Source organism: Marmota flaviventris, chromosome 1 (assembly GCF_047511675.1).
Source record: "Marmota flaviventris isolate mMarFla1 chromosome 1, mMarFla1.hap1, whole genome shotgun sequence".
In the NCBI taxonomy this organism is placed as follows: Eukaryota; Metazoa; Chordata; class Mammalia; order Rodentia; family Sciuridae; genus Marmota; species Marmota flaviventris.
Genome location: NC_092498.1, coordinates 145,456,868 through 145,470,227, shown reverse-complemented (window position 1 = coordinate 145,470,227; position 13,360 = coordinate 145,456,868). Strand labels below are relative to the sequence as shown.

The window sequence follows — 13,360 nt, the reverse complement described above, 5'->3', positions numbered from 1 at the left end:
TGCTTCCTTTGCTCAGGAGTAAATTTGGTTTTGGGGAGGGTCACTTGGCCTCTGAGATAAAATGGGGTGGCCGAGTTAGAGATGCTATTCCTTATTATGGAACACGGTTCCATTCATCTTCCCCTGAGAGCTCAGCACACACTGTGCTCTTATTAAGGGCCCTAGTACATTATGAACTTGGGATGCTGGAATTTTCAATTGTGAGAAAAAAAGTTGCTCTATCCTCTTAAAATCCTGTGAGGTCCTTGTGATTAAGGAAAGTCTGTCCCTATCTCTCTCCTGTCTCCAACAAGTTTATCAGGTTGTTCTTTCATTCATTTATTTATCCCCCACATTCATGGAGTGATCAATATATAGAGATGTTTTCTTTTTAAAGCATATATATTTCTTTAATTACTGGGAGTTTTTGTTTGTTTCTGTTTTTGTTTTTTAATGACTATTATCTATTCTTGTCTCGTCTTTTCCTCTGACCCTTCCTTCTTTCCTTCCGGCAGGCCCAGATCTCCTCTTAGTTGCATAAGCCTGTCTTTGATCCTGCTACTTGCCTGCTTGGCTCTAGAGTGAGCGCCTGTGAGACTCTTTCCTCCACCTTTGTTTCCTTCCATTTTTATTCCCCTATCCCAACCCCTATTCTGATTAAGTGAAACAGTTTTCTCTAAGATCACTAGAAATTTCCATTTTGCCACCTGCCTGTGGTCTTTTCTAAATCTTTATTTTAACTTGCCCACTGAGCTTCTTGGAAAATCTCCCACCTTGCCTCATATTCCTTAAATGAGATAAATGAAAGTGTGTCCTAATGCCTGCCACACTGAGGCACTCAGCAAATACTGGTTGGATGTGAATGAACTCCAACCATGTGACTGACCTCATCTTGGCTCTGTTCCAGCCCAGTGCCCTGCCCTATGTACATACCCAGTGTACTTTGACTTGCTTTATGAATAAATAAAGGAATAAATTAATCACTTTTTCTCTGTTTGCTTACACAGTTTTCCCTCCCCTTTCTTATCTCAAGTATATTCTTAAGAACTGTGGGTCCCCAGTAAGGCCAGTAAATAAATAAATAAAACTATTGTATTAAAGGCTCTCTATCGATTATATCACACTTCTCTCAGCAACTTGATGAGAGAAGTGTGATATAATTGTTATTCTTTACATTGTTTGTCTTAGAACTCTTAAATGACTTATGGGGTCACACAACTAACTGGTATATTGTGGAGCCACCAGGTTTACTGAAATTATTCTAGAGCATCTCCTTATCAGCTCTCTGCCCTTAAAGAATCCATTCATTCTCCTAATGTCAGTTGTCAGTTTTATGTTAGTGACACTGAAATTTATGGCTTTAACAATTGACATTCTAAAGCTGGTACAGTGCTGTTCACCTGTACTCTCAGCTATTCAGGAGGCTGAGGTAGAAGAGCTTCTTAAGTCCAGAGGTTCAGGGCCAGCCTGGGCAGCATAGTGACACCCTGACTCTTAAAAAAATTTTTTTTCAATTAACATTCAATCCTGTTCTTTAGTTGCTGCTCTGGGTTATCTAGCCACCATGTTGAACTTGTTTAGAACAGCCATCATCAATATTACCTCAAATGGTGCTCCCTTTTCCTTATAGTGAGAATCTCACTATCCTAATGACTCAGACTCAAAACCATCTTTAATTTCTTTTCTCTTTTCTATTTCCTTATACGTCAACTGATAAAGTATAATTCCAAGGGGTATACAAATACATGACTAATCCTTCCATTCATCTGCCACAGGTAGACAGGTAGAAGAGTCGATCTGAGAAGTGTCCTGGTTACTTCCCTTTAATTAATAACTTATTTTCTCCTGTCACTTTAGAAATATACTGTGACAAGACTAATGAGAACTGTTGAAACTTTTATAGTTTCTGTGAAACTACTTCTTCACAGTTGTACATGTTGGATAAATGACACATCTTGCCAACTCACCAATTCTTCCTACAGTTAGGGCTGATTTTGTTTTTGCCAAATTACATAACCAGAAATCTCCAGAAGACACGTCCTCAGGTTCTGTTGATCAGAACTGGGTCACATACCTATCCCTAGACCAATCACTGGCCATTGGCATTAAAAGATTGCATACCTAGCTTGCACCTGTTGAGCCTCACCCTCTATAGAAGGGCAGAAGGCTGTCCAGTCGGCAGAATAAAGGGGGGGATTGGCTGCCAGGAAGAGAAACAACAGGCAGAGTCTGCCAGAACATTCTTTCTTCATTTTGGATTTGTCCAATTCAGAACATTCACATCTTAGCCAACAATCCTTCTGAAAATAAATATTGTGATTATTTGCTTCAAGAGTGGATTGGGTATGTGCCATCATGGGGCACAGTGGTGCACACCTATAATCCCAGTGGCTGGGGAGGCTTAGACAGGAGGATCATGAGTTCAAAGCTAGCCTCAGCAATGGGGAGGTGCTAAGCAACTCAGTGAGACCCTGTCTCTAATAAAATATAAGATAGGGCTGGGAATGTGGCTCAGTGGTCGAGTGCCCCTGAGTTCAATCCTTAGTACCAAAAAAAAAGGATTATAACTCCTGTGAACTCAGTGACTCAGGAGGCTGAGGCAGGAGATTCACAAGTTTAAGGCCAGTCTCAGCAACTTAGTGAAACCCTGTCTCAAAATAGAATCAATAGGGTTGGGGGTGTGGCTCAGTGGTAGAGCATCCCTAGGTTCAGTCCCCAGTACTACAAAAAGAAAAAAAAAAAAAAAAAACTTCATTATAATGCATAGAACATATAGAATATTTGTCATAAGGAAATAATTTAAGGAGTTAGAAAGGTATCCTCCCTGTTGTTCTTTAACCCAACATTTATGGTAGTATCAATAGATACAGGAACTTGCACTTAATTTGGCAGTAATAGCTAAGAGCTTAAAAGAATTTAAAAAAAAAAAAAAAGATTGATTTGTGATTTGATACAGCCAGCCTTCTGCTTGAACTATCTCACATAATCCCTACAACAATCTATAAGGGATGTATGTTTATATTTTCCCTTTTGTAACCACTAGAAAACCAAAGCTAGGAGAGGTTAAGTTACTTCTCCAATTCAAAACATGAGTAATCTCGCATCTGAGTCAATGTTCTAAACTGGCGCTAGGCTGCCTTCAGCCTTGGACAAGAATGAGCCAGCGCCAAATCCTTCCAGGATGCACTGTCACTTATCCCGACACCTGGGGCTCTTGACCTAGTTTTCCCTCTTGCCAATGGTTTTGCACTGCCTGCCACCACCTCCAACAGTGTGGCACTGTGATCAGTGAGGGAGGGTGGTGCAGGTCACCCTGACTTCCTGTCCCTATCTGGGCAGAAAACCATGTTTGTCCCCCCACTTAGGAGTGAATCGGGACAGAAAATGACAGGAGACACCTACTAGAAAAATATCCCAAAGCCCACAGATATTCTAGATGAGGTATTTTGAATGTGAATTTTGGTCATAGTGGTGTAATTCTGTGAGAGTTAGAAGGAAATATTCCGAGAGAAATAAAACATGATCATAAAAAAATGACCATCTCCCGCCTTTCTTAGTCTTGATGCACTCCTTCTCATCTTGAGTTTAACTTTGAATATTCTGATGTCTACTTCTGGCTTTAATAACTGCAAGTTTAAATTTTAAAAAAAGAATAAATGTCGTGATAAAGCCCCATTCCCGAATTCTTCTGCCTTGGGGCAGGACTCTGGCTCTAAAGGACAGGGTTGCTTATGGTGATAAAGGTCCTTAAAATTTCAACAAACACTTAAGAAAAACTACTACTATTATTATTACTAGTACTACTACTACTACTACTACTACTACTACAGTGCTGGGGAGGGAACCCAGGGCTGAGCAATTGCCCTGTACCTCTGAGCTATGTCCCTAGACCACAAACATTTATTGTTAAATTCCCTCTGTACCAGGCACTCTATGTGCTAGAGTTTTTCATTTTTTGTTTTGGTTTTTTAGCTTCCAGGAACTATTTTTGCTTTGATATTTCCCACTCATGAAGCTTTAATGGAGCCTTCCTTGATGGTGACATTTGCAGCTGCTGTTGGCATTATACTATCAAACATTTATCAAGCAACAAGAAAACCCAGGCAGGTGTATATGGAGAGGAAAAAAAAATGTAGAACTAAACCATTAATACTCAAAGAAGAACTGCATTTAGTTATTTCTGGCTGTAGGAGAAAGGTAATAAAATACCCAGCGGCTCAGGAGGCAGAGGCAGGAGGATCACCAGTTCAAAGCCAGCCTCAGCAATTTAGCGAGGCCCTGAGCAACTCGGCAAGACCCTGTCTCTAAATAAAAGTACAAGAAAAGGGCTGGGGATGTGGCTTAATGGTTAAGCGCCCCTCGGTTCAGTCCCTGGTGCCAAAAATAAATATAATAAAATAAAAACTTTCTTTGAAAAGTTCAAAGAAAGGAGAGAGGTGAGCAGAGAACAAGGAAATAAATTAGGCTACTGACGCATTCAAGTGTTGAGCAGAAAGGATAATAGAATTCAGGAATAAACGGGTTCTTTGCAAAGTAGCCCCTACTAAAGCTTTCCTTTTCCTGTGTGTTCATGTGTAGTATAGAGAAATTATTTAGAAAACTTGCTCTGTGTTCATTTTTGTTTAGCGGAGCTTCTAGGTTTGTAAACTTCCTTCACTCTGCTAACCCTTGTCTCTTTGGGGCTCAGATCCCAGCTGTCTCACACAAACAGCATCTCTCAGTATTATCTCTTTTATTGCTTGATATTCAGCTCACATTTACTTTGTCAGACGTTTGGAAGTTACCAGACAGATGCAGATTCAGGGCCGTGCCTGCCAAAGTGCTGAGCAGAAAAGAGACTTTCTTTTACACCTTCCATCTTTTGAGCCTTTGGACCAACCCTTGGAGTCTTTGCTAAATAGTAAAATGGGAGATGGTGGTTGTTCAGATGACCATGGTGCATTTGCATTACTGAGTTTGTTGTCTCTAGTTCTTAAAAGATTTTTTATAATTTCCTTATCGTCAAAGGAGCCGCCTTGATTTCCTTTGAGAATGGTTCCCAGCTGACATTATAGACCTAGCACAAAAGCAATTCATACCCTCGTGAAATGGCTCTAGCCCAGCAGCTAGCCCAGCAGCGCAGCAATCCTGCTTCGTTTGTACATACTAGGCTTTAATTACAGGTTAAGGAGATGGATGGAAAAGAGAGCCCAAAATACCCACTGCCCCCAAATTGAGCTCTATCAGGGAAGCTGAGCACTCTCAACAGAGACCTGCAGGAGCTTCATGTCATAACTGGGAGTCTTCCCCGCTAGTTGTTAGAGACAAAGATAAACATTTAAGGTTTTGTTTTTTTTAATAACCCCCAGTAATTTAAACATGGCACAAATAGAACTGTTAGTAATTCACAAAATTGTGAGAATGCCGAAGTACCTTGGACCTATTGAAAAGCATCTCAAGACATATTTTGGGCCCTTTTTGATTTACTATTGTGGACTATTATTTATTGATTTTTAAAAGATGAGCACTGTATTCCAAATTCAAAATAGCTGAAAAAGGCAAATGCTTGCATAAGTCTGTTATGTGTTTGTATTAAATTGAGAGAAATCAGTGTAGAGGGAGGAAAGACAGCGCTGAAACAGATGAATATTCTTCAAAGATTTTGGAAGATTTTAATTTTTTTATATTAAAGGGGTCCTTTTTAAATTTTAACTTTTGGGTATAATCAGCCTTTCATTTAATCTCATCTTTTAAACTACAATCATGTGTGGCTTAACATTGGAGATAAAAGTCTGAGAAATGCATCTCTAGGCAATTTTTGTCCTTGTGCTCACACAGACCTACATGGTTGCGCTCACTACGTACCTCTGCTGCCTAGTGCAGCCTATTGCTATGGGCAGTGGTAAGTATACATGTATCTGAATGTACCTAAACAGATTTGTTTACACTATCATCACCATGATCACGAGAGTGATGTATGGGGGACATATCACTAGGCCATACAAACTTTTCAGCTCCATTAGAATCCTATGGTACCACCGCTATGTGTACGGTCCACCATTGTCTATTGAGGTATATGAGAATTGAACCCAGGGCTTCACGTATACTAAGCATGTGCTCTGCCATTGAGCTGCGTCCCCAGCCCCACATGCAGGCCTTACCACTTCCATTCCTTAGTTCCAAGCACCTTCATAGCTCTCAGCCTTCTCACTGGACTCCCTGCTTCAGTTTACTCTGAACATGGCAGAGGGATCCTTTAACATGGAAGTTAGATTACAGTTCCCTTAAGACCCTGTACTTGCTCCCTATTTCAGAGTAAGAACTGGAATCTTGTAACAAGATTCTATGAGGCCCTGTATGGCCTGCTCCTTCCCGTTTCCACTCTGGCCTTCCCTGCCCCAGGAGGGCATTTGCACTAGCTGGTCCTCTGCCTAAAAAACATCCCCCAGATTTTAGCACCCTCTTGAATTTGAGAAGGATCAATTTCACCTTTTTGAGCTCTATCCTGCTTACCCTGTTTAAAACTGCAGCTTTTTTTTTCTTTTTTTCCAAAACACTCATCATTATTTTATAATACTGATTTACCTTAACATGCTTATTGTTAATTATTCATTTTCCTCCAATAGGATTTGAGCTCCACAAGAATAAGGAGCTTTGTTTTGTTTCTCCAGGTACTTAGAACTGCATATAGTAGGCACTAAGTAAACATTTGTTCAATGAACTATAGATAGGTTGAAACTGCAATTCAAGTTACCCATCTAAATCTTTATTTTTAAAAATTGTGTCATGCTGCTATAAGAGCAGGAGAGAAGAATCACTTCTGTGTGAAGGAAAAGTTGAACAAACCTGTTCTCCAGTGGAGGAAACGATTGTGTTCACAGTAAACTATTAATATAATATCAGATGAGATTTATGAAGACAAAGTTCCATGGTAACTAAATTCTGCCAGAGGTAGACTTTAACTGGGTCTATAAGGAGCAATTGGATTTTAACGTCTAAAAAGTGAAAGACAAGCAGAACCCAGAGACTATGTAAGTAACTAGTACACTCAAGGAATAACTAGGAAACTGGTAAACTAGAATTGAAGCCATGTTAGCAGCCTTGACTATGTTGGTATGGAGTTTGGGTGTCTCCGTCAAAGATTTTTGAACGTGGGGTGATGCTTTAGCGCCCTCTGCATTAGGAAGATGACCTTTGGGGCGTGGATGAGAGCGGTGGGAAGCCCGAAGATTCGGGATACCAGTCTTACTCTAGGTGTCAAAGTCAGTTGTTATGGGACTGTTTACTTTTTAAAGGCGATTGAATATTGATTTTCTGTGTTGGCTGGAATAACATGGGCTCATAGGCAGTGCCTGCGAGAGACACCTGCTGAGTTTGTGTATGGCGACTTGCAACAGAGTGAAGGGCGCTGGCATGTGTCCTACCTGCACATGCCAGAGCCGGCCATGTCTGCCAGTGGCAAAGCAGAATTAAAAGGGATTAAGAATGCTGAATTGTCTCACCATTAGAAACCAGGCGAGAGTTTCAAGTTTTAAATGCTAGCATTCGAGTATGTAAAGCCTCTCCCAAGGTCCCTGTACAGGATCATTTCTGATTTTGGAACTCTCAGGCTTCCCTTGTCCTGAATTTGCACACCACTTTTCACAGAATAGAAATTCTCAATGATGACATTGACTTTCTTCTTCTCCTTCTCCAGATCTGGGTCTCTCTCTGTTTCCCAGGCTGTTCTTAAACTCCTGGCCCAAGCAGTCCTCCTGCCTTAGCTTCTTGAGTAGCAAGAACCACAGGTGTGTCCCACTTTGTGTGTGTGTGTGTGTTTTAAGCACAGAGTGAACGTTTTAGATGAGGAGGCTGAACCTTCTGGGTTAGCCTTGGGAAAAACAAATCAAAATGATGAAGCAGTTGGTATTCGGGCTTCTTGTAGGCTTGATGGACTCCTGTATAATTTAACAACTCATTAATTTCTGAAGTCTTTCAAATAATAATTTAACTAAAAACTCTCCCATAGTGGTTAAAAGACTGGGCTTGAGGTTCAGCAGCCTAAATTTGAATCCCAGCTTTGCCCCCCACTAGTCTGTGAAGTCAGCCCTTGGATTTTTATCTGTGAAATGAGATCCATGATAGTTCTTTCACTGTTATCTAAGGCTTGAATGAAGTAATGTGTGGTGCTTTGCACAGAGAGAGGAGTGAGTAAATAAATGTTAGTTTAATGGATTGCATTAAACTAGACCCGTATGGGATGAACTCGCCTTTCTGTGCTCAGTGCCTGTAGTAGTCTAAGACAAGTGCTTGCAGATGTTCTCTTTCCTGTTCGTTCCAAGATTGGTTCATTTACCAAAAGCAACAATGAATGAATGTTCAAGATATCCTAATATAAGGCTGAATGAAGTCCTACAAATCAATATAAGTGATATTTTAGTCTTGCTGACTAAAAGCAGACCTAAGTAATGGACTCTAAAATACTTAATGCAAAGACACCATGTATTATGACTTTCATGTGGGAAAAATATATAACAGGATTACATTTTTGTTTAATATGTAGTGTACATTTTATTTTACTTGTATAAAACTAATACATCTAGATTCTGACTCCAAGGGGGTTTACAGATGATTCAATAAGTTCCAGCTTTTTGTTTTGTTTTGTTTTGTGATACTGGCTGGGCAGTGCTTTACCCCTGAGCCACACCCCCAGCCCTCAAGTGCTAGTTCTTTAGGAGACCCATAAAAACAGATTGGTCCTTTAAAAAAGTAAGTTAAGAGTCCCAATACAGTTGAAATGATTGACATTTGGGTATCATGTAGCTTAGTATAATAGTACATTTCCAAAGTAAAGATCAAGTTCATTTTAAGTAAAGCAACCTGTGAAATTAGTATTAAAAAAAAAAAAAGGAAGAAACAATGGATACGTGCTTTACAGAAATATTTATCATTATGTTCCTTAAAATAGTAAATACCCCAGTACATTTGATATATAGATTAATGTGCTTCAGCAGTATATTTTGGCTATGTATCAGGTAATCTGTTAGGCTATGGCCATATGAATATGACTCCTGCCCCTTAGTAGCCTATAGTCTAATGGGGAGGTATTTCTCTAAGACAACCTAAATTGTTTCTGGTAAATACTGTACATTAAAAATATTTACAGTACACTTCTGCAGGAATGTAAAGGAACATCTATCTTAGCTTATGGGACAGCCAGGAAAGTTTCCCATAGGGCATACGTTCTTGGAAGATTCCTGAACATTTGGATAGCTAGGAAGAAGAGCTTTCTTCCTTTCTTGTCAGCAGGGGCTTCTCTATATGGCAGGGCAGTAATAGAGGTAGCTGAGGCATCTGGTTTGAAGCCCAGAGTTACTAAGGACAGGATGTGCCACAGAGAATCTCATATGCCAAGTCCAAGGAGCTTGGGTTTTCTGTCCTATACAGATGGGGATTAACTAGCTTTAAGCAAGGGAGTGGTGTGATCAGGTTTTACTCTCAGGTCGATGTTGGCAGAGGTTTAGAGGATGGATTCCATTCATAAACAGCTTTACAGAGTATTTATAATCAGATGGCATATGGAGGGCTCCTAGGGTTCACTCTTTCTAAATTCCAAGAAACTCACTCAAAGATAAAGAAACTACTTTACATACCCAAAGAGGAAAATAGTTGTAATCACTTTTATCTTGAGGAGCTTAACACATCTTAGGTTTATATTCAGAGGCAGAATTCTTTATATGTCAAATAAATTTAAAGAGTCTTTGGAAAGCTGGGGATGTGGCCCAGCAGTAGAGCATGTTCTTGACATGTGCATGGCCCTGGGTTACATCCCCATCATCAAAAAGTAAATAAAATCATCTTTGGAAACAGACTTTAGGTCAAGGTTGTACACTTAACCAAGCACATGTTCTCTAATAGCCTTTATTTGGGAGGGTTGGTTTTGTTTTGTTTTATTTTTTCATTTATTGGGCAGAGACTCAGTACAGTTATAAACTTCCCCTTGATTTTCTTGATATTCTTTAATACCATTTTTACCACTCTTTGAATTATCAAGATATATTTTGAAAAGGAAAAGGATTATCAAATATCAGTTTTTCTGACCCTAAAGAATACATTTTGACTACTAAATTAGTAATCCTTTGAATATTGTCCAAATAGTTCTTCAGCATGCTGTCTTAGTCTTCTTTGGTTGCTTTAACAAAAGACCTCAGAGTGGGTGGCTTACAATAGAAATTTGTTGGACGGCGGCGGCCCGGGGGGCGGCGTGGACGCCCGCGGCGCCGGCTGGGGCATCACCGCGGGCCTCGACCCCGAAATGGCGCTGCTGGCAGAGCACCTGCTGAAGCCGCTGCCCGCGGACAAGCAGATAGAGACGGGGCCCTTCCTGGAGGCGGTGTCCCACCTGCCGCCCTTCTTCGATTGCCTTGGGTCCCCCATGTTTACACCCATCAAGGCAGACATAAGTGGCAACATCACGAAAATCAAAGCCGTGTATGACACCAACCCAGCCAAGTTCCGGACCCTGCAGAACGTCCTGGAGGTGGAGAAGGAAATGTATGGAGCAGAATGGCCCAAAGTGGGGGCCACGCTGGCACTGATGTGGCTGAAAAGAGGCCTTCGCTTCATCCAGGTCTTCCTCCAGAGCATCTGTGATGGCGAGCGGGACGAGAACCACCCCAACCTCATCCGCGTCAATGCCACCAAGGCCTACGAGATGGCCCTCAAGAAGTACCACGGCTGGATTGTGCAGAAGATCTTCCAGGCCGCGCTGTACGCAGCGCCCTTCAAGTCGGACTTCCTGAAGGCCCTCTCCAAGGGGCAGAACGTGACAGAGGAGGAGTGCCTGGAGAAGATCCGCCTCTTCCTGGTCAACTACACGGCCACCATCGACGTCATCTACGAGATGTACACCAAGATGAACGCCGAGCTCAACTACAAGGTGTAAGCCGCGCCCGCCCATGGCCGCCGGCCAGCACCACCGGCCACCGGCCACCCGATCACTGTGAATCAAGCTGCGGGCTGGCTGGGCCCTCAGAGCCCCCCAGCCCAGCTGGGGCCTGCAGGCGTCGGCCCTGCTTTTAAAAGTCATTTTTTTTGGGGGGGGGGGGGGGGTCTATTCTAATGAAGCAATAAGCAATGATCCTCCTTCCAAATCTCCTCTGGATTTCACCGCAGGTAGACCCTCTGGACCCCTGCGTCAGTGTGAAAAACTCCATTAACCGTTCTAATCAGTCAAGTCCTAGAGTTTTTGGTTTTTGGTTCTTTCCCCACCAGGAGCACAGCTCTGGGGGGAGGGTGGATGCCTCTCTTTATAGAGAAGCAGGTGTCCTTGGAGGATGATGCTGAACCAAGCTATGGGTATTTTAAGGACCATGAAGAGTTGATAGGAAATTATGCAGGGTCCCTACTGCGTTGTTTCAAAAAGCAAACTGGTGTGTGTCCTTGTGTGGTGTGTGCAGCGACGTCACAGCTCGTCACTAGGAACCCTGCTCTCTGACTGGCTTCTTTCTGCCAGACAGTTTTGGGTTTTTTTGTTTTTTTTTTTTTTTTTAAGTAGCCGAAACCAACCAGCAAGTCTTTGATGACCAAGAGGGTGTTTCTTTTCAAGCTGTTGGGCACACAGTTGACCACAGATGACTGTATTTGCATTCTTCTGCACGATGATTTTCTTCAGGGACAGGTTTTCCAACCTGAGAAACTACCTACCACATGAATTTCTGGAGGGGGAGATGGGAGCCCTCCAGCCCTTGAGACCCAGGAAACACCCTGCTGCCTTAACTGTCCTTTTTGGCGCTAAAAAGAACTCTATTTTTTAAAGTGGGGGCAAACGAACAACCCCAGAACAAGTGGTGTGTGTTTAAAAACCCAATGAGGAACAATTGGTGATTTGTATGCAGAAACTAAATGATCCTTAATAAACAAATGTCTATTTTGGAATCACAAAAAAAAATAGAAATTTGTTTTCTCACACTTGGGGTGGCCAGAAGTCCAAGAAAGGTGCCTGCAGATGTGTTTCTGGCAAGGGCTCTCTTCCTGGCTTGCAGATAGTTGCCCTCTTGCCACCTGGTCACATGGCCTTTCTCTGGTATGCTTGCTCTTCCCCTTCTCTGGGCACCAATCCTGTGGGATTAGGGCCCCACCCTTATGACCTCACTTAATCTTAATTGCCTTCGAAGTACTGAAGTACTGTATCTCCAAATGCGTCAGATGGAGCATGAGTGTTTCAACATATGAACTGGGAGGTGTGGTGGTAAGAAGACATAATTTAGTCCAGAACAGAGGCCAGATAGACACTTTTCAAAGAAGTTAATATAATCTTAAGTATATATAGTTTAATTTTGAAATCTTTGAGTTTTTAAAGCTGGTTATGCTTAAGGAAAACTTTTCAAGGCAACAAAGAAAAACAGTCCCAAACAAACAAACAAATAAAAAACAACTTGCTAATAGCTGTGACATTTTAGCAAAATTGCATGCTAGATAATCCTTCATTAGCTGTAGGAAGGTTTATTTTCAAAGCTTTTATTTCTGCATGTTCTATTATCTTTAATGCCTGGCATTGTAATTGTGTAGCAGGGAGTGAATAGTTATAAATACAGAGCTCTTACAGTGCCCTCCTGTACTTGGTGATCAGTGTGGCAGCAAAACTTGCAGAAGCTAAAGGTGGTTGTATCTTAGCCTCTTCTTTTATTTGGCTTTAGAACAATTAAAGTAAAGATTGCTGGGAATTTTAGTTGTAAATTGAATTCAGACCGTTTGTGTGTGTCAATCTGAATGAAAGATTTTTAAGCTGAGCAACATGCCAAAATCACACTTTGAGTTGAAGCAAAACTTAGAAATTGTATGAACCAGCCAGGCACAGTGGTGCATGCACGTATTCCCTGGGTAACTCAGTGAGACCCTGTCTCAAAATTTAAAAAAAAAAAAAAAATTTAAAGGACTGGGGTGTAGCTCAGTGGTAGAGCACTTGTCTCCTATGTGTGAGCTTGTTGGTTCAATCCCTACTACTGCTTTAAAAAAATTAATTTAAAAAAGAAAGGAAGTTAAAGAAGAAAAGAAGAAAGGAAAGAAAGAGTATCTCAACCAGCCCAACACCAGGAAACTGGGGCTTAGGAAAAAAAAATTTAACTTGATCAAGACCACAGAGCCAGACTTCCATCTTCCCATTCAGAATTCCTTTCACTATACCATGTTTCCACCCAGCTGTCAAGGAATTCACCTAGGCTACCACGGCACAGTTACCAACTCATTATGCTTAAACTACTTGGGAACAACTTAAACTCCTTGAGCCCCTCTTAGATCCATTTCAAATCTAAAATTCTGATTATAAAGGGAATGTAACACCCTGGCGCAGAGGCACACACCTGTAATCCCAGCAACTCGGCAGGCTGAGGCAAGAGGATCTTGAGTTCAAAGGCAGCCTCAG

General features: G+C 41.5%; 2 protein-coding genes across 5 annotated transcripts in view; both read left to right on the top strand.

The window, feature by feature from the left end:
• Taok3 (TAO kinase 3) overlaps nucleotides 1-13,360 on the top strand; it is a 193,484-nt gene that overhangs the window by 66,718 nt on the left and 113,406 nt on the right. The window contains exon 1 of one of the 4 annotated variants that reach the window (XM_071617050.1): nucleotides 7,655-7,745. The exons of the other annotated variants lie outside the window; for them this stretch is intronic. The gene's annotated coding sequence lies outside the window, so the exon portion shown is untranslated. Of the gene's footprint in view, nucleotides 1-7,654; nucleotides 7,746-13,360 lie in introns of those variants that run through there. 4 annotated transcript variants of the gene reach the window in all.
• Nucleotides 10,238-11,874, top strand: LOC114081769 (glycolipid transfer protein-like). Its single transcript, XM_034637046.2, has one exon. It carries the CDS (start codon nucleotides 10,253-10,255, stop codon nucleotides 10,880-10,882), a length of 630 nt encoding a protein of 209 aa, XP_034492937.2. The 5' UTR covers nucleotides 10,238-10,252; the 3' UTR covers nucleotides 10,883-11,874.